The following is a 21065-nucleotide window of genomic DNA, read 5'->3' as shown; positions in this document are numbered from 1 at the left end:
ATAAATAAATTTAATTAAATAAATAAAATTTAAAAATAAAATAAATGATTAAATAAAAATAATTATAATAAAAAATTATAATTTTTTTGGTTTCATTGATTGTCTTTATTGTTTTCTTGTCTTTAATTTCATTGATTTGTGCTCCCACTTTCATTATTTATTTTCTTCTGCTTGCTTTAGGTTATATAGCTCTTCTTTCTCTAGTTTCCTAAGGTGGAAGTTCAAACTACTGATTTTGGATTGGTTTTCTTTTCTAATACATGGGTTCAATGACATAAATTTCTAAATACTGCTTTTCTGCATCACACAAGTTTTGATAAGTTATATTTTTATTTTCACTTAGTTCAAAATATTTTTCAACTCCTCTTGAGATTTCTTCTTCATCTCGTGTTGTTTAGAAGTGCACTGCTCCATCTTCAAATGTTCTGGAATTTTCCAATTATCTCCTAGAAATAGATCTACTTTAATTCCATTCTGGTCTGAGAATACAGTTTATGTGATCTCAGTTCTTTTAAATTTGTTAAGCTATGTCTTAGGGCCCAGAATGTGGTCTATCTTGGTAAATGTTCCATGGGAGTTAAAAGTAGTGTGTTCTGCTGCTGTTGGATGAAGCAGTCTGCAGATGTCAGTTACAGCCAGGGGACTGAGGATGCTGTTCAGCTCTTCTGTCTTCACAGATTTTCACCCGATTGGATCTACCAATTACCAGTAGAGCAACACTGAAGTCTCCAACTATGATAGTGGATTCATCTATTTCTTCTTGCAGATCTGTCAGTTTTGGCCTCCTGTTGTTAAGTGTATAAATACTGAAGATTGTTGTGTCTTCTTGGAGAATTGACTCATTTTTCCTTATGCAATGTCCCTCTTCATCCCTGGTAATTTTCCTTGATCTGAAGCTTGCTTTGTCTGAAATTAAGGTAGCTACTTGAGTTTTTAACCGCGCTAGCATGGTATTTAATAAATAATGAATTTTTAAAAATAATTTTAGAAAAAGAAAGAGAGTCTATGGGCCTCTAACTATCCAATATTGCTCTTTATTCTAACCACACAGAAGTGCTATGAAAGCTCCATTGTTTCCAGGGATCAGGGAAATTTTTAAAAAGTTTAAGAAGCATGTAAGTGAAGTCTTTGAAGCTGTGTGAAAATTCACCGGGGGACAATGGATAAAATGATATTTCAGGCATTGAGAACAGGAATTAGGAGGGCTTGTAGATGAAAAACAAGCATGAGCTACAGGATGGAAATAATCAATAGGTCAGTTTGGTGAAAGACAGGTAAAAGTGAGGCTTGCCTACTACAACTCAGCTGGGTCAGTAACCACGAGCTAAGGAATGTATGGTGAACCTGCTGTTGGAACGGATGGCTGCGGGGTGCTCGGCAGGGGCTGGGGAGGAAGTGAGAGCTGGGGTTAGAAGAAGAGGATGGGGGTTGTTGAGACAGGACAGGACCAACGTTCACTTTGAGCTGAAGGGAGTCACGGTGGCCTCAGAGTAAAGAATATACCAGAACAGACTCAAAAGGACCAAGCCAGGGGCACTCTGTAGGACGCGGGAGAAGCCTCCTTTAGGAGGGCAGAAATGAGAGCTAGGATTTCCACAGAGGGAGTGAATTTTAGATGTTTCTTGTCTCTGCTCATTGGTGGTGGCCAGGGTGGGGGAAGGGGATAAACTACTGCTCCCCAAAGATGCTCTCAGATCCACCGGGAAAAGAGATCTCATCATCTCTATGACCTCCTCTTTGCAAAATCAACCGAATCTACAAAAAAAAAAAAAAAAAAAAAGCTGCTGGAGTCAAAAGTTTCCCCTAATAGTGAAGCTTAAGAAATGCTTAAGGAAAAAAACCAAAAAAAGCCAAGTTAAATTCTCGTGACCGAACTACCAAGTTTATCTCCGGGAACATTCCAGAAATGACAGGGGAGATGTGCAACTGATACCTAACCACACACTCTCTGGGGAGCCGTGCACCGACACGAGGGTGCATGTCCCTGCCAACACCCCCCGAGCCAGGGCTGCTGTTTCTTCTAGAGAAATCTTGCCACATCCTGTCTCACCGTCTGCAGCCGGAGCCACCTCTCTGGCAGATAAGGCACCAGCGAGCACACAACGCTTGGAGTTCACCTTTAGCCTTAAAACGCAAGGCAAGGGTACCAAACACACCAGCTTTGCCCCACTGGTCCCTGTGTCGTGCAGCTGGGAAAGGAATCCAGCCCCCACCCAACTGGATGACAGCAAACAGAGCGACCACCACAAGAAATGGGACTCGGGGCCAGGTCCTGCTTCCTCGTGACTCTGGTAAGGCTCCTCCTGGCTCTGGAAGATGGAGAAGGGACTGACTGCGGCATTAATGCGTAAATAATAATTTATCACAAACATAACACTGAATAAAGGCAGGTCTGCCTGGTATTAACTGGTTCAGAAAAGTCATACTATTTGCAAACAAAAATCACAACAGTAGCTGCCCACATGAATGCCCCTTACTCACTGGCCACAGCCAGCTGAGTGACAGGGAAGTCTCTTAATTTACATTTCATGCACACGTCCCAGTTAGAGTTTGCTTCTCAGTCCTGTCTGTTCTGGGTCCTGCTACGTGCACCCTCTGACTGATCGAGTTAGAGGATGGATGTGTTCCGCATCTCTGCTGTCCAGTACAGTAGCCACGTGAGAGTAGTGGCTACTGACCGCCTAAAATGTGGCCAGGGTTAGTGAGGAATGGAACGTTTCATTTTCTTTCATTTTAATTAATTTTAATTTTAATCGCTACACATGGCTAGCAGTGCCCCCACAGAAAAGCACAGCTTAACTCTGTTCCCACTGAACCGTGCACGCACACCACCTGGGATGCTCGCTGCTCCTGAGAAGACGCTGAGCCAGCAGGTCTGGGCAGGGCCCGGGAACCTGCATTCCTGAGTCCCCTCCTCCCGGCCAGGCGATGCTGTTGCTGCTGGTGCACGGACCAGCAGGAAGCCTCCATCAGCTTCGGGAACCACCAGTGTGACCCAGAAGCTCTGTGGGTCACTCAAAATCTCCTGAGTACAACTGCAGCAGCATCCCACACATGTGAGAAAGCAAGACACACGAAACACGAAATTTAAAAGATGTGAGACAGATGAACTAAGCAATACTTCAAAAGTCTAATCACAGGAGGTTCAAATTATTATTAATAATTAATATTTCAAGGTGTCATATACACTCAAAATGAGATTCACTGTTAATAACCGTGGAAGTAAATCCACATTTCAAAATGTCTTCTTAGAACTCCTTTTTTTTTTAAGTTTTTTTTTAATGGCGGGGGAGGTAATTAGATTTATTTATTTATTTTTTTAATGACAGTATCGGGAATTGAACCCAGGACCTCATGTACACTAGGCATGCACTCTACCACTGAGCTATATATACTGTCCCCCTTCAAAATGTCTTCTTGATGAGTCAAAAATTTCTTTGGCCATCTTCTGTCAGATCTGAATAGGTAGGCATCAGTTTTTTTTATCTTACTCTTACACACAGTGAGAGAAGGGTCAGTGTAGCCATTTCCGTGTGTGTGTGCGTGTGTGTGTGTGTGTGTGTGTGTGTAAGGGGTGGGGGGAGAGGACTGGGAGCGGGGCGGGTTTCATGTCTACATCACCAGTATTCTATATTCTCCTCAATCTGCAATCACTTTACAGGAATTTTTTAAGCCATGTGTGTATTTCATGATGGCTAACTTAGTAAAAACTATAAAAAACGGTCCACAAATCCACTTCCCTGAGTTCTCAATTGAAAGTGCTCCTATGAACTCAGCCTTCCTCAGGACCCCTCCTGGACAGGGGACCTCTGACGTCTGCACCCAGCCAGGGCACCAGCTTCAATCTGGATGCTAAATATTAGCGATGCATACTTTCTCTCCTCATTTTCCAATATAAATTAACACACATAGAAGCCTCAGTTCTCTTCCAACATGGGTATGTCTCTCCCGCTTTGACAACCACTGGTCCCGATAGTACCTAGAATTTTCAGAATAATCACAAAGCTCTAAAATAAAAAACTGACTTCCAAAAGTAATACTGAACTCTATGTTCTAAAAATTCACGGTAGAAATTCTTCTCAGAGTAATATGTAAATGAAACTACAATTTCAACAGGGTTTACTGGGAACTGGAGAAAATGACTTTCAACTATACTTGGAAAAATCAATATGCACAAGTCACCAAGATCCCTAAAAAGAAGAAGAAGGCCTGACTGGATACTAACACGCACCACAAATTCATTGCCTCAAAATAGAATGTAATCTAGCACAAAAATCAATAAATAGATCAAAGGAACAACAAAGAATGGGGAATAAATTGGGGTATATACAGAAATCCAACCTATGATAAAGATGGCATTCCACTCTGCGGCAAAGTTGGGTTAATACAATAAATGCCTGTTGACAAAAGTAGAAGAAGATACAGTTAGACCCCTATCTCACACCCTAATTCTAATCCAGGGGTTCTCAACTAGGGGCGGTTTTGCCCGTTGGGGCATTTGGTAACATCTGGAAACGTTTTTTTTTTTTGCCATAACTGAAAGGGTGGGGAGGAGGGGTGCTTGCTACTGGCATCCCATGGGCAGAGGCCAGAGATGCTGGCGAACACTGTATGATCCACAGGACAGTCCCTGGCCCGAAATGTCAATAGAAACTATGGAGGTTGAGAAATCAACCCAAACCCTAACCCTAATGGTTAACAAATCAACAGTGGTAGAAGTGGACGGATCCTGACGGGAATACGGGCTCCTCTGGCCACCAGAAGGGTGACTCTGGAGAAGCCACCACCAGCCTGAGTCCTGCAGTCCTCATCTTGGCTTTCACAAATCAAAGACCAAGGACTCTGGCCACAGCAGTAAATCAATGGTAGCCATTACAGCCAGCAATGTAAATGAGAAATCACATCGAGAAGTGCCTGCAAACCTATCAATGTTCTTCATGAGAAAAGTGGGCTTTTTGGTCCCTTTCTGTTAAAATCAAGGTTACCTGACAGAGCAATTTCAGGGGCTTCAACTACAGAAGTTGACAATGAAAATTTTAACATGTGGCATACGTTTTAAATCACCCTAGAGCAGAGACTGCTTCTCTGTCTCTCTAATACAGGCAATACCTTAGAAGACACAGACACCTAATAAGTACATTTTGATTTTGTTTTCAGGGAACAGAGGGACATACCACACTGATGGCCTTAGAAGCATCATTTGCATGGACCCCTTTAGGGGAGAAACTGACAAGACCCAGCCAGCCTGCTGAGTGGAGCCAACTGGGGGCTCCAGAGGGTGAGCAGTGCAGCCCTATGTCCTGAAACCAGTTTGGGGATAACCAAGCCTCTGGTCCCACAGCCTGGCTACGGGGACCGGGATACTGCAAAGCCCAGAGGATGCTGGGAATTCTCTGAGCCTGCTTCCATAAGGTCCGGGGCCTGTGAGCTGGAAGACGGTACAGAAGTCCCACCCCCACCACACCCTCCCACTCCCCGCCCCACACGTCAGTACTGAGACGTTGCTAACAACTTTTTCAGTCTAATTTTCCCAGGATATAAAATGGGAAGCAGGGATAAAGGAAGGTGATAGTACTTCTTAGCTACAGAATAGAGTCAGTCTAAAACCTCTGCTGAACGCATCATGTTTTCAACCAACATTAGCCGCCAGAAAACAACCATCATGAGGATGTAGTGAGAATAAATGATCACACTTAACACATCCAGGAATGAAGCAAAAGAGCTCTCAGCCCCTCAGAAACAGGTGTCATGTGAATACGAGTTCCTAATTTGGTTTTTAAAGTTTTTGTGGCCATTTTAAAGTTCCAGTGCATGGTCCCTGAACAGGAAGCCAATGAAATACTGTATTCCACGACATCCTATTACAGCAGTTACCTCTTTGTGAAATGGGCCCGTCTTTTAATCATTAAAAAAAAATTATAGAAAGCAGCAAGATGGATTACAGAGACAGTCATTCTTTCAAAATCTCAAGAAGACTGCAAACACTCATCATGGACGTCTATGGATCTAGAAGTTATTTCTCACCTACGACTGCATTCAAAGCGAAAAATGCAAAACTGAATTAGTACTAGTCTCTCCCAGACCCCAACGCTGGTAATGCCCTTCATCTCTTGCTTAGCTTGAGAAACAGACACCATCTAAGTTACCTCTGATGAACAAAGAAGAGGGACAGGAAAGACTTTGCCACGAATACCTGAAGACAATCAGAGGTCCTAAATTTAATCTGGGATAGGCACATAAATATGAAAATCTAACACGCAGAAACTGCAACTAAATTACCTGCATGGCTCTCAAAATAATAAGTGTCCTTGGAGTACCTCCGCAATGCCAGAGAATAAACCTTCCTGGAGAGCCCATTTTAATTAAAAAAAAATTGTGTGGACGTCTGGGAGGAGAGGGCTTTTATTTTATTTTATTTTATTTTATTTTATTTTATTTTATTTTAAAACACATACAGACATTTCACGGTACTGTAGTATTTGCATAGGTTTCAAGATCAACAGGAAACTTCAAAGAAATTCAGTATTTGTGCTTCTGTGTTTTGGGTACCTGCTCGCTGCTCTCTGTCATTCCAAACGACTTCCAAGAAAGATTGGAAATCACTTGTATGCTAATTCTCTCTCTCAGAGGAGACAAAAAATAAATAAAATATAAAATGTGGCAGAAAGACACAGGCAATCAAGCACCATGATAAAACAGGGGAGGGAAAGGAGCCTGCCCGCGAACGCTGCTCTCTCCACTGGGATAAAGGCCGACACTTGGAGACAGAGTAAGCATGGGGAAGCGAGCCATTTAGGGGTGTGGATTGGAAAAAGCTCTCTCTCCCCAAGAGAAGGTGGCTTTGCGCTGGCATATTAGATTGGAAGGTGCAAACACAATAATTAACAGTGAATCCTGAAACCAGCCTGCCAGAGAAGGGTGTCACTCCAGAGTGAGATGGGGAGACAGGAGGAATTCATTAAGGTCGTCTTCGGTGAGGCTGCACAGCTCTGCCGGGAGCAAGGTGGCAGCCCCAGAGAGCTAATCAAGTCCTCCCAACACCTCGGGAAGCCTGAGAAAACTGAGGGGGGACGAGACCACGCCAGCCAGCAGAAAGAGGGGCCCTTCGACATCTGGACCCCACATAATGACCTTCGTGCTCAACAACTACCGTCTTCTTCCCCCTCTGATTGAAGAAAAGGACTGAATCCCCCTTCCTCACGTTCTGCTCTCTGGGACTGCACCAGCTGCTGCGGTTTCTCCCCGCCAGTAACACGTGTCAATCACCGCTAAGCCCGGCGTTGCTTCTCTTCCCCACGTGCGATTCCAACAATCAGACGCTCCAGGCCGAACCCCAGCCTCGCATGCGAGCGTTTTCTAGGGCACACCCCAGAAGGCGCCACCACCCCCTGTGCATTCCATTTAATTGTGAAACCTCTTTTGAGAAGCCCCATCGTTGTCCCAAGAGTCAAAGTAATTGGTGGAAATTAGACAGGAAGAGACACAAGGCCACTTAAAGGGGCCGCTTTCGACTATAATTTTTAAAAGAATTTTCTCTTTCAGTTCCCGTGTAATTTCACACTTTCCCAATTTTGCCCTTTTCAAATGCCAAAGAAAATGTTCATTTTATCTTGTAGGCTATTAAACAAAAAAAAAAGGCAATGTAATGAATGCATTTGTAGTCCACTTAAGGTCCACAAAGACTTCCCTTCCTTTGAAGGCCATCATTTGGATGTTTTTTAAAAAGAAAAGAGCGAAAAATAACATACATATACCCTTCTGGAAAACCACTGCTATTTGGGCAAAGAACGGATCTTCTGCGTGTGTGCTTGTGTGTGTGTGTGTGTGTGTGTGTGTGTGTGTGTGTGTGTGTGTGTGTGTGTGTATTTTTCCATTACTCGGGGTTTGTGTTGTGTGGCTGCATTAACAAGATGCACTTTGGGTACTGGTTAAATACGTACACCAGAGACAGACCCATCTTGCAATGAATTTATGGTCATTTAGTGAAAGATGGTACTGAAATTCCAGGGCATGGTTTTATTCTACTCCAATCAGGAAAGTTCTATTGAGCAACACCTAGTCAGCACCTGGCACTCTGAGCAAGTAATGGGAACCTAAAGATGAAAGAAGATTTAGCAAAGGGGAGAGGGAGGAGGGCAGACAACTGAAAAACAGTAACAGTAGAGTCAGAAATCTGGTGATGGCTGTGAGTGAGGAGAACAGGCAGGTCAGAGGAGGGACGATGAAGTCCACTGAAGCATGCATCACTCAGAAATCTTAAAAGACTGCATGATGGCAGCCAGTGGGGTGAGTCAGGGATACACCCCATTATTTTGAAAAAGTGTGGCAATGCTTAAAAAAGAGCTTTCACATACAAATCCAAACTCTGGCTTTTCTTGAAAAAAGTACAAGATCTGGCAACACTTGGCAACAATGGGGCAGAGCCAAGCATCGGCTGTCCAATACCCAAGGGCCCCCACTCAAGGAGCCTGGCCCCTTTAGGCATCTGCGTTTGCAAGTCTTGCCCTAGAAAAAAAGGCAGAGTCTTCAAGATTTCAGATTCCCACCCCAAGAGGGACACGAGGGTAAAGCTGAACACTTGCTGAGATTTGCTTTCCTGGAAATAAAACAGGAAAAAAAAAAAGCCACAAGACTTGGCCCCCTCTGTATCACGTGACACTGAGTGGCCGGAGTCAGTGGGAGGGCAGCTTGCTGGTGCGGTCGGAGAGGAAGAGCTTCTCAGGTGCCAAGCATAGCGTCAGTTTGGAACAGAGCAACTCACTGCTGCTGTTCATCTCCTCTGGAGGCGGGTGCTGTCGTGCTCCACCCAGGCCCCCCATCCCCCCTCCTGGTTCTGTGCACCCCCATCCAACCCCACTTCTTTGGCTTTTGGAGCTGCTCTGCCTGGATGCTTCCCAGACCTGGAAGTGTCCAGTGCAGTTCATGGCCAACCACCCCCAGATGCAGGAGTATGGGAACCAGTTCCCCCGCCTCAAGGTAGACTCACTGCTCCCCAAAGGCTCGGCACCCTGTTGGCCTCCCTCCTTCCCTGCCCACGTCCCCACTCCTAACTGATTCCTCTGGGAGCACTTCCTTAATCACTTGCACGTGAAGCCTCCTCTAGGGGGTCTGCTCGTGGGAAAATCCCACCCAGACACACCCCCTGCCCCTCCCCACCCCACCCCCCGCCTCTTCCAGTAACTCTTTCCAGACACTCGGAGTCCAAAGCTCGTTCAGATGTCGATTCTTCCCTTCCTCCAGGCAGTCCCCTTCCACATAAACATTAAATCCAATATTTCCTCCTAGGGGACCCATACCCTCCCCTTCTTACTACAAGCGACTTTAGCTACCTGTCATCTCCCCCCATGATGGATGCCGTGTTCCCTCAGATTCTGCTTCCTTCCCTTCTGAGGCTTCCCCTCTGAGACTTCTGAAAACTCAGCACTTCTAATGGCTGTTACTCTAAAACAAAACAAAAATATTGCAGTGGTTCCCCACCGACTCCAGGATGAAGTTCAAACTCCCAGCCATTAGGGGCCATCAGACCCAGCCGCCAAGCTTCTCTTGCTTTTTCTCCCATTTCCCTCTGGACCTCGTCCTTCAGCCACCCCACATCCTCATGGTCTCCTCTTTCAGGCTCCAATACCCCTGACTGCGAAGCCCTTCCCACCACTGGTGCCCCCGTTCAAATCCACCCATCATCCCAGACCCAGAGCATGCTTTTCTAAAGCCCCACCATTCACAAATTCCTGGTGAGAAGTAAAAACTGAGACCCACAGGTTTAGCTTTGCATATATACTTGACATCCCCCTAGCAGAGAAGTTTCTTGAGATCTGGGAGCTCTTCGGAGTTATCTTTGCACATCTATCTTAGAAAAATCTCGCTGAAAGCGAGGAAACGTTTACCACTTGAAACGGCCCCAGTTATTCTCCTCCACAGGCAGATGTGCTCCAGAATGGCTGTGAGATGGGGGGTGGGGATTCTGTTCCCTCGGTCTCAGTTCCCACAAAAGCCTCTCTAGGCGCGAGCATCTCACCCCCTAGGTATGATTCTAATGAACACTCACGACAAACCCGAATCAACTTATTCCCCACGGGGCTCACTGTTGGAAACACCAATCCGATCTAGTCCTGAAGGAAAACCTGCTTTGTTGGGTAGAGAGATGTTAAAGGATTACATTTCATGGGCAATTAAAGAGATTGTCCAGGGCAGCTTTGATTATATGCGTTTTTCACCTTCCACGAGGGTTTCAGAATCCCACCCCCAGCATTAGCTGCAGCGCCCCTGGGTGCCCCACTCCCTGACCCTAAGCCAAAAGGCACCTGATGAATGTCACCAGAGGGCACAGATGTCCCAGTTCCCTGTACCATATAAGGCATTATTCCAGGAGACCTGGACCCAAATGGCTTCAACCCATTAGTGATGGAAAAAACACATCAGTGACACCCTGAACTCACTCTGCGTGTGGACAACGGCAGTCCAACAGCTGAAAAATGGAGCGGCACACACATTCCTGTACTTATGTCTACAACCATAAAACGACCTAGAATTAAAGCCACGCTCCTGAAACATCAGAGTGACATTTTAATAACTTCTCTTAGCCATCAAGTTTTAAGATCTTTGGCAACGTGTTCTAAGGAAAACTGCCCGAAAAAAAAAATGGACAACTTAACTGTACTTAGAAATCAGCATGAATGAAACTATACAGTCTGTTAAAAATCGCTCAGTCTTCCAAAGAGCCGGCTAAGGAAGGAGGGACAGACGCTCTTTTCACTTATTCACCTCGTTTGCCTCACAAATCTATAATCTATCATAATCTGTAAGTTTCTGTGGGGCTCTTCCAATGAGGTCTACTCAGCAAATACTAACCAGGCACTTACGTCTCCTTTGAGAGCAGATCGCTTCATTTACCAGCATCCATAGCTGTCAGAACTTTGGCAGACTTTGTGAAAAACATCATTAACTGCCCGTATTAAAAATTAATCACCCAGGATTTCCTTTGTTTCCTTTTTTACTACTTTAACTCCTGCCTGATACAGAAAGGGTTCTGCTGGGTTTCATTTGTTTATTTTTCAGAGCATGGGGGTCTCTTCCTCAGGATGTAAAAACATACAGTTAACTGCACTTGCTAGGAGAGAAAATGCCTGCACTCTAAAATTAACTCTGCTTCCCCGCCCCGCCCCTCCCCACATCTGCTCCCACCCAATACTAAGGGGTGATGGAAGGAGGGGACGTTCTTTTGGTCATTTTTTGCTGTGAGAATGGCAAGTTTCCATTCTCATCACCCTACCTGGCAAATTCCCGAGCTTTCGCAATGAGGGGCACTTTGAAAGGCCTGTCGCCAAGTTACCCCAGCAACTCTTCCTCTGTCTCTGCTTATTAAAGAGCCGGGATCCTCATTAAAGTCATGGTGGTCTGGACCCTCTGGACGAGAGTGAACTCAAACCGAAGGAGAAGGCCATCTTCTCTTTCTTGGAAATCTTTCTGGATACCTGCGCCTCCTTTTTCTTCATAGCGTGACCCCTTTTCTCTCCTGGAAGGTAAGCTCATTCTCTCAGGGCCTGTCCTCGTGGGAGGGAAGAACCCTTAATGAGCACCCCAGCTCCATCGCTGGCTTGGAATAAACTGTTCCCCAAAGCGGGGTCTTCGTTGCTCACTCCCAAAGAGAAGCCCACCTCATCCAATCAGACTGAAGTTTAGAGCTGGTTTAGGTCTTGCAAGTCATTTAGTACAGATCCCTCACGGTATCAGCTAGAAAACGAAGGCCCAGAAAAACCTACTGATGTGCCCCACACACTCGACCCCTTGCTAGTAGCCGAGTGCAGCACAGAGCACAGGCCCTCCAGCCAGGCACCCTATGCGCCTTCCTACTGGTCCTCCAGTCCCTCCCTGGGGGCCAAGTGGTGCCGGTGCGTGCCGGGCTCGGAGCCAGACAAGAAGCAGTCAGGTCCCTACACCCTCTGCCACTTCAGCATCACCTGAGAGTGTGTTAGAAATGCAGGGTCCCAGGCCCCAGCCCAGACCTGCTGAGTCAGACTCTGCATTTGAACAACACCCCTGGGAGACTCACAAGAGGCACAACAAAGTTTGAGAAGTGCTGTTCCCTAGCAGGGGGGGGGAAAGACATCTTTACATTTAGAATCAAGTACATTTAGGAGACGTCATGGGAAGTTCTGTGCTAACGTCACCTGTAGTGGAATTATACTGAGGGACGCTCTTGGGACCTGACTGAAGTGGACTTGTCCCCTCTAAACATCAAGGCCAACAGAATGACTCAAGGAACAGAGACACTGAAGCCCAGTCAGTGAATGCCTTATGGAACCTGGAAGGCACACAGTAAGTTTTCTTTTCTGAAATTCTGATTGATTCGAAGACTTCTGAGTGGGGAAATGGTGGAGTACTGACGTTATTATCTCATCTAAAAATCAAACACACCTTCCCCCACTTTTTTGCATAAAGGGATTGTCCACAGGAATCCTGGGGGCAGGAACCCAGCAGGTGCTTCCCATCAGGGCTAAGATGCAGGTACGGGAGTCAGCCTGCCTGGAAGGATGCTTGCAGCCATGTGTGTTACCTTGATCACTAAGTCCACACCTGGGCCTCAGTTTCCCCATCTTTAAAATGGAAATAAAAACAGGACCTGTTTCACAGGCTGATTATGAGGATGCCGTGACACTGACAAAGCCTGGCACACACCAAGCACTCAATAAACGTGACCTCTCGTCCTCATGCACATCCTCTGTGTCAGCAGGACCTAAAACCACCAGGGCTCCCAGGACCATTTCCTCTTATAATTGACCAGATATTGACCCACAGCCACTGGACAGAAAGGAACCAAGACACAGACAAGGCAGACATTGAGAAAAGTTTTGCTCTACAAAAACTATGGTAATTCTAGGGGTCTGCAAAGGCGGACACCCCCTTTCCCCTCAAATTCTAACAGGTCTTGATCAGCCGTGAAGAAATGAAGGACTCTGTGTGCCAGGAGGGAATAGTCCATCTTGGTCACAGCTTCTCACCCCACAGCTGTCCCTCCCAGGCTCACCAGCCAGACGTCTGTCCAGCTGGCAAAGCCAGAGAGGAGGAGGAGCAACTGCCCAACTCCCTCTGTTTAAAACCCAGGACACGCTTTCATTCCTCCCATCATAATTGGGCAAAAGGCAGATCTGATTTCCTCTGCCAGACTTTGTTTTTATTTTTATGAAAGCAGCAGAATCACAATGTGCCTTCTATCCCACCTTCACTGCTTTTAAAAAAGCACTGAAAATTAATAGTGCTCCTTTTGCAAAACCAATCTCCACCTCTCTTTCCTTCATCAGACCCAATAAAAATTTAAGTAAGCATTCAAACGGGTAAGCCTTACTGAAATGAGAATCAAAATCAAGACCAAATCAATTACAGCACTTGATTCAAGAGAATTTTGTTTTTCCTCCCAAGTGACTGACAGAACGTTATGGTGGGTTCAAAATGTTCAAGTATTTTCTAGAGGATGGGGGAGGACGGTCAGTTTGGATATAGGCTTTAACCAAAATGAATGTATTTTCCGGCCATGCTTTTCAGATGAATAGTATTATACTTGTACTAGCTGCTTCATTTTGGGAGTACACCTCCTCAACGGAGACATTTTTCCAGCTGAGTGTAGTCCAATGAATTAAAGGAGGAAAGGGTGTAAAATGAACTCTCTACTTACGCTGTCCGTGTGGACAATAGCAGGACACATGAAACCCTTTGGTTGTCCAACGTCTGGCCTTACCTGTCAGAGGGCAGAGGCCCTGGGAACAGGTGCAAACTCCAAACACATCCGCCCAACCTCTCCCCTCCCTTCCTCCACTCGACAAACCTCAGGATGCTACCCTAACCACCCACCCTCGGAGGCCTTACCTGTCGGTCTTCTTGATCAGGATGGCCCTGAAGATGTGCTCGAGGGGTGTCTTCTCCTGCTTGTGGGTTGGCTGCACGAAGGGGTGCAGGGCCACCAGCAAGAAGCCCTGCTGGTACAGCTCCAGCAGCTGGGCGGGCAGGTCCCGGAGGGAGGCCAGCCTCACGGCCGAGGACCGCGGGAGCTCCGCTGGGGGTGGAGAGAGGGGAAGCTGTCAGAGACCCACCCAGACCAGCTGCCCTCCAGGCGCATCCCTCTCCCCTCGCCCCAGCCCAGAAGATCTCTGGGTCACCTCCCACTAAAATGAGTCTGTTCCAGTCCTAACGACTGTCTTCAAGGAAACATGTAAGTGGCCTTTTATTTTCCAACTCCCGCATGGGTACTGATGACTGGGCGGCTTAACTCTAGAGCCAGCTTTCTCAGATCACATTGGGACAGTCATGTCTACCCCTCAAAAAACAAAAAGGAAAGAAAAGACACAGGAGGAGGAGGAGGATCAGAAGACGATGACAACTGGACACAAATGTAAAACTGCCAGGTGGCAAAAAGCAGCGGCAACAAAGACAAACTGGGACAAAACTTCTGTGACAATTAAGACGATTTCCTAATTTTAGGGCAACAAAACAAAACCAGAAACAAACAAACAAAAAACCCAAACCAAACCAAACAAAAACAACTCAAAAAAAAAAAAAAAAAAGACAAGAAAAATGGGCAAAGTTCATGAACAAGCAATTGCCTAAAAAGGGTGAAAGGCTGATCAATATTTGAAAGGATACTCAAATTAACTCAGCATTAGAACAATGCGTATCAAAACAAATAAATGTTCTTCACCTATTGAGTTATTTTAAAATTTGGACTTAAAAAAGTTTCTTAGGAGGGGTCAACAAGATTCAAACGTCAGAAGATGCATGTGTGCACACAGTGAAAAGTATTCCATCCAGATTCCTCACCTCTCAGGCTTTTCCCCAGAGGCAGTCGACATTATCCATCTTTTTGTATCCATGTTCATAATCATAATACACAAGCAAATAAGATTACGTGTATCTCCCTCTCTTTTTTACATAAATGTTAGGACGATGTTACAGACAGACCCAGCTTTTTATCCATTTTTATCAATTAACAGTATCCTTTCCTTACAGATCATTCGGCAGCAGGACACAGAGCTCCTCCTCACCCTTCTCTCAGATGCACAAGCATCCCACTGTGCAATGGACCACAGGTGATTCCAACCTGCCCTTTTATAAGCAACATTGCAATGAAAATCACCGCTCCTATGTGATTTTACTTGCGTTCGTGAATAGTATACCTAAAAAAGGTAATTCCTAGGTGTGGAATTGCTCAACATAAATGCACTGTAATTTTTTTAGATACTGCCAAATTTCCCCCACAGTGTTGGATAGGTTTACCTCCCATCAGTGGTGAATAAAGGTATTTCTCTCCCCAGACCCTGGCTAATCTCACAGTGAAAAAAAAATCCCTGTGACGTAGTAATTTACATTTCTCTTATTATGTACTTCGCAGTTTTTCTTATTAAACATTCCAAGTTTAAATGCTTTTTATGTGGTCTTTTCTGTTAACTGTTCATAATCTTTGCCTAGTTTTTTACTGGGTCATTGGCCTTTTCCTATTGGTTTGTAGGAACTCTTTATATATTAGGCAATTTAGTTCTTATCTGTATTAACAGTTGCAAACATCTTTCACAATTTATTGTTCATCTTTTGACTCTGCATAACATGGGTTTTGCTGTGAAGAATTTTTTTTTATTAAGTTGAATTTATTAATCTTGCCTTCAATGGCTTCTGAGTTTTATGTCATAGCAGAGAGATCTGGATTATAAAACAATTCTGTGATTTCCTGTAGTATGGATTTCATTCTCTGCATGTAAATCTTTTATCCATTCGGAATTTGTGCAATATGAATTCAACATTTCTCACCCCCCCCAATTTATCCATTCTTCCTCATTGATTTGAGATGTCACCTTTATCATATATTATATTCCTGAGTATATTTAAGTCTATGTCTGTGATCCATTAATCTATTCTAACAATTTTGCTTTCATACTGTTTTAGTATCTAATCAGGCTATTTTCGGACTCTTCCTATGTTCCTGTTTATTTTCTGAAGCTTCCTGTCTGTTCTTATTTGTTTTTCAAAATGGTCTGTAAAATCAGCTCATCAAATTCACCCTCAAAAAAAAAATCCTGCTGATATTTTTCTTGGGTCATGTCCAAAGTCTAGCCTAACTGAAGAAGAATGAATATTCTCATCATGCTACATGTTCCAACCCCAGAACATGGCATAACTTTCACCTATTCAAGACTTTTTGGGGGTCTCTCAGGTGCATGTTAAAATTTTCCTCACAAAGATACTGCACACTTACGAAGTTTACTCTTAGTTATTTTATATTTTATTGCTATTGGCATAGATTTTTTTCCTCCTTTTACTTCTATGATATCCATCACGGGTAAGGATGTTGGGGAAACAGGCATGCTCACCACGGATGATGGGGTGAACCTTTCTGGAGGGCCATGTGGTGTCTGCCTTCAAACCTAAAAGTGCACACACCCTTTGTCCAGCAAACTCACTGCTGGGTATCACGCTCATGGCTGGACTCAGAAATGTTTCTCAAAGATATATGGACAAAGATATTCACTACAGGGTCACTGCAATGGCAAAAACCTAGAACCAAAGAGTTCTTTGGAGGGCTAGCTAAACACTGGGACACCCCAATGATGAATCCTACGAACCATTAAGAAAATGAAGGTAAACCTGTTACGTGCTACTGAAAATACGCCTAAAACACATTACTAAGTTAAGAGACAAGGTGTCTAAGGGTTTATCACATGATACTCTTACATTAAAAGATCAGAAGTATAGAGGGACATGAATAAGAATTTTTTTCTGGAAGAAATCACAAAAACATCAATATTGGAGAGATTGGAGTAGGGAGGGGAGGGTGGAAAGGTAGTTCTACTTTGTTCTTTGAGTACTATTACCATCAACAGAAATCATTTGAGTGGAGGATTTATGAAACACTTTAATTTTCTTCTTTATATGTAAAAATATATTTAAATTTTAAAATTTATTTTTAAAGCAATGTGTTACCTTAAAACTAACTTAAAAACAAAATCTAGGAGTACTTAAGAATACTCTTTACTGTAGCTCTCAAGAAATTTACAGGGGGAAAAAAGTAAAAGTCCGGCACCTTGGAGAAATCTCCATTAACAACAGGGACAGAGCCAGGGCTGACCAGGAGAGCTGAGAAGTATGCACTCTTTCCCTTGAAGAGTACATTCTAGATATGCTGCCAGATGAAAAACTGAAAGGTAAGTCTGGAAAGAACACCAAGCCCCTCCACACTCCCAGGCACAGAAACCTGGTGGGCCAGAGGGGTCCCAGTTTTCTTTTGGGTTGTTGATCTTTGTCCTATTGGTTTGTAGGAACTCTTTATATATTAGGAAATTTAGTTCTTATTTGTGATCACAGTTGCAAATATCTTTCCCAGACCTGGTGCTTTGGAGCAGGGTTCCTCTGAGCCTGCTCCTCTGTCCAGCAGAGGGGCAGCACCCAGAATTGCCAGAAATGGAGGCTCCTGGGTGCCACTCAGGACCTACCAAATCAGAATCGGAGCCATCTGTGCCCTCACAGGCTCTGCAGGAGATTCAGAGGCTAAGAACTACTCTGCAGAGGGTTTCCCTTTGGCCCTCCTCCAACAGGCAGGGGATCTATGGATCTAAGGGCACACGCCCACCTGTGACCTGCACCCCAACTTCCCACAGCCAAGCCCCTGGCAGTCCCTGCCCAGACAGCCCCAGGCCTACTGTGCTTCTTCCCAATCTGTGCGCACCCCCAGGCCCAAGGCGGCCCAGAGCCCAGGCGGAGGTGAGTAAGGAGGCACTCCTGCAGGCGCAAAATTGAACGAGGAACCAAAGACTCAGTAACCAAGATAAAGATGTAACGCAATATGTCAAAAAGGGAAAAAATCAATGCAGAAAGTCTATTACGAACAAACTATCCAAAAGTTTACTAAAGACAGGCTCTTTTTTTTTTTTAAAGGAGGTTCCGGGGATTAAATTCAGGACTTCGTGCATGCTAAGCATGCACTCCACCAGTTGAGCTATACCTTCCCCCTAAGACAGGCTCTTTATTACTTAGTATTATATATATATAAAATTATATGTTATATAACTATATGATTATGATTATTCTTTATTACTGATGTTTCCTTTTGCCTCAAGCTCTCATATAGGCACAGATGTGCTACTGATCTTTTTAAAAAACGCTGCCTCACTGGCCTCACCCTAGTGCCAGCCCAGCCCCCCATCTCTTGCACTTTTCTCCAGGGCCGCAAATGACAGGAGTTGGCCTGTATGTAGGTTGTGCCAAGGGAGACATCAAGCAGCAACAGGATCAAAATGGTACGACCCTGTGTGGCACCGACGCTGGTTGTTTTGTTTGAAAAACAGAACGGACTTTAGGTAGGAGTGGAAGCCTTTCTGGAGGGTAATTTTATAATATCGACCAAACCTAAAAATACGACACAGCCCTAAGACCCCCTCTCTCCTTTGATTAAACTTTATACATAAAAAGCATCTGTGTGCCGTCACATTGGAGACCCCAAACTCAGTCTCTGCAGTTCAGTGTTTTGTGAACGTTTCACGCATTTCAGTAGCTTACTGCTACAGTAAAATAAGCCTTTACGAAGACTTTGATCATTGGTATATTTCCTCTCCACTTCTGCATCACCCTATAATAATAAAGTAAATAAATAAATAAAAGCAGGCAATGTGTTTAGAAGACTTGCGTTTCTTGGATCAGCTACGGTCCCCACTGGCGTCAATCCTGGGCACATGAATAGTCAGTTTCCACATATAAATCGGAGGTGACAGCACCGGCCTGTCTTCCATCACAGAGTGGTTGCGGGAACCACAGGGTGACGGACGTGTAAAGATAAAGCTCACAACCACCCAGCTCAGTGGTGGAGGCAGCAGAGGATGGGGTGCCGTCCACGGGGGACTGACCAGCTGCAGCCACTGATGACAGTATGGGGACCGTATTGTCCCCCCCCACCCCCAGCACCTCTATGCTCCAAATCAGTGCACTAAATATATTAGTCAACCAACTGCTTTATAGCTAAATGCTTCCTGAATAAAACATAATACCATTCAAATTTTTATCTTAAAACCTAAAGATGTATCTCCTGTCAACACTCGGCGATTTCATGGCTATAATTTTTGGGACGCATGCTGTCAAAGCAAGTTGAGTTTCATGGTTAAAAAAAAAAACAAATAAAAATGAATCTCAACATTGCAATTTTAAAAAGGCATCTATTGTAAATATGATTAAAAGCCTTAATTTCAAGGTTTTTTCTGAACCTTAATCTTAGAAAAAAAAAAAAAAAACCTCTAGTTCTTGTAAAGTGACCAATCCCCCAGTATTATTACTAGCAAAGCAAAGGAATGACTTATCTGTTTGGATAAACCTACCAATGGTAGCCTCTTGGGCGATTTCTCACCCTACTCATCAGAATAGCATCGCCACTATTTTTGTTTTGTAATATTTGCCTGATTTCGTTTACAAATTACGTAACCGTGGGCAAGTCATGTAGCTCCCACCCTGTCTCTTGGGTCCCTCGCTTATAACACGCAGACCCTGGATAGGCAACTCCAAAAGGAGCTTCCAACTAGAATATGCAATGACTTTATTATTTCAGTTTGGAGACTAAGGTACCAGTCTGTAGCTAAGAAGTGACATCAGGTACCACGATCAATGTTTCCATCATGAACTGAAAGAGTTCCCCCAAACCAGAGCCAAAATGAGGACATGGAACAAGCACACACATGCAGGGGGGTGGAGAGACGGAAAGTCAGACGGGACTCAGATCTGCTACTGGTACACACGGCAGGACGAACATCACTGCTGGACAGAGACCAGGGACACCGACAAGGCTGTCGCGGTCAGCGTCCCTCTCCAGTCTGAGGAAGTGTCACCACCCAAGGCCTGCTTGAAGATCACACTTCCCTATCTACTTTCCAACCTGTCATGTCCCTCAGACTTTATTTACAGCGACCAGTCTGCAAGCCTGGTCCAGGCTGGACATCTCCGTGCTCCCACCCGGGGAGCTGTCTTCATCCCAGATGGGGACTTGCTCTGCTGCCGTGCAAAGCCCAGTTCTCTAGCTGGCTTCTCCAACCAGCCCAGACAGGGGGCTGGGTCTCAACTCATGACCTGCAGAGAGTCTGGTACAGACCCCAAGGCCAGGAACTGGGGCCGCAGGGCCCAGGCGGATAAAGTAAGCAAGAGACAGAGCCAGAGGATGAACAAGGCACACGGAAGCCACACCTGGCCGAGCAGGGTGACACCTTGTCTTTCTAGGCTGGTGCCCGTGGGGGCCAAGGGGCACGTGGGTCTCACGGTGTCAGAACTTCTCATTCTGACCTTCAAGAAGTCAGAAACCTGGATCCTTGCAGAAACTCTTAAATCTTTAGATTTGGCAAGTAAGTCCAGTTTGACTTTCAACCCCATGTGGCCCAAAGCCAAGATTTGGCAGGTTGCAGAGTCTGGCTGGGGCGTCTGATAAACGTGGGAGATCGGGTACCCCACACCCTTCCCACCCCGATCGTGGCACTGTCAGGGGACGCCGTGACCCTCAGTGGAGCACTAAAGAGCTCTCCACTGTTCATTCATACCTTGTCACGACTTACATCAAAGCCTTCAAGGATATGTCTGCAGGAATCATCTAATTCCTCCCTTTTCTCTACTGACGTCGACTTGAACAAAGAGTTTAGAACCACGGATTTTAAATCCCTTGCAAATCTTTTTTCCCCTCATTCCATTACCAATAAGAGGCTTTCTAAAAAATCAAAATACAGAAAGTACTGCTGGAAAGGTACTTTGGGGAGCAGGAGAGTCCCAAGATCTTTTGAAATAAGTGGTTTGTTTTTCTTTCAGAAAATAACTCCCTATAAATAAATAAACCATTATTCCAAGAGTTTAAAAAAAAAAAAAAAGGAATGAAAACAGGGGGAAAAAAACAGAATCCACAAAAACCACACATTTCTTAACACTCCGGGGATAAAGTGGACTTTGCTTTTGCTATGGCTGTGTTTTGTTTAGCAAAAACATTCTGCAGCCCTGGTTCTTCCCTGGAAACGAAGCCCTTCAGACATCTGCAGAAGAGCCAGAGCAAGGGTTCCACTGCTTGAAAC

General features: G+C 44.8%; 1 protein-coding gene across 2 annotated transcripts in view; it reads right to left on the bottom strand.

The window, feature by feature from the left end:
* RFTN1 (raftlin, lipid raft linker 1) overlaps window positions 1–21065 on the bottom strand; it is a 177807-nt gene that overhangs the window by 93992 nt on the left and 62750 nt on the right. For both annotated transcript variants that reach the window (XM_032488952.1, XM_032488943.1), the window contains exon 3: window positions 13861–14047. In XM_032488952.1, coding sequence (XP_032344843.1) covers window positions 13861–14047 — 187 coding nt within the window. The remainder of the gene's footprint in view (window positions 1–13860; window positions 14048–21065) is intronic.

Source organism: Camelus ferus, chromosome 1 (assembly GCF_009834535.1).
Source record: "Camelus ferus isolate YT-003-E chromosome 1, BCGSAC_Cfer_1.0, whole genome shotgun sequence".
Classification (NCBI taxonomy): Eukaryota; Metazoa; Chordata; class Mammalia; order Artiodactyla; family Camelidae; genus Camelus; species Camelus ferus.
Note: the sequence above shows the minus strand (reverse complement) of the source record. Positions and strands in the feature narration are given on the sequence as shown.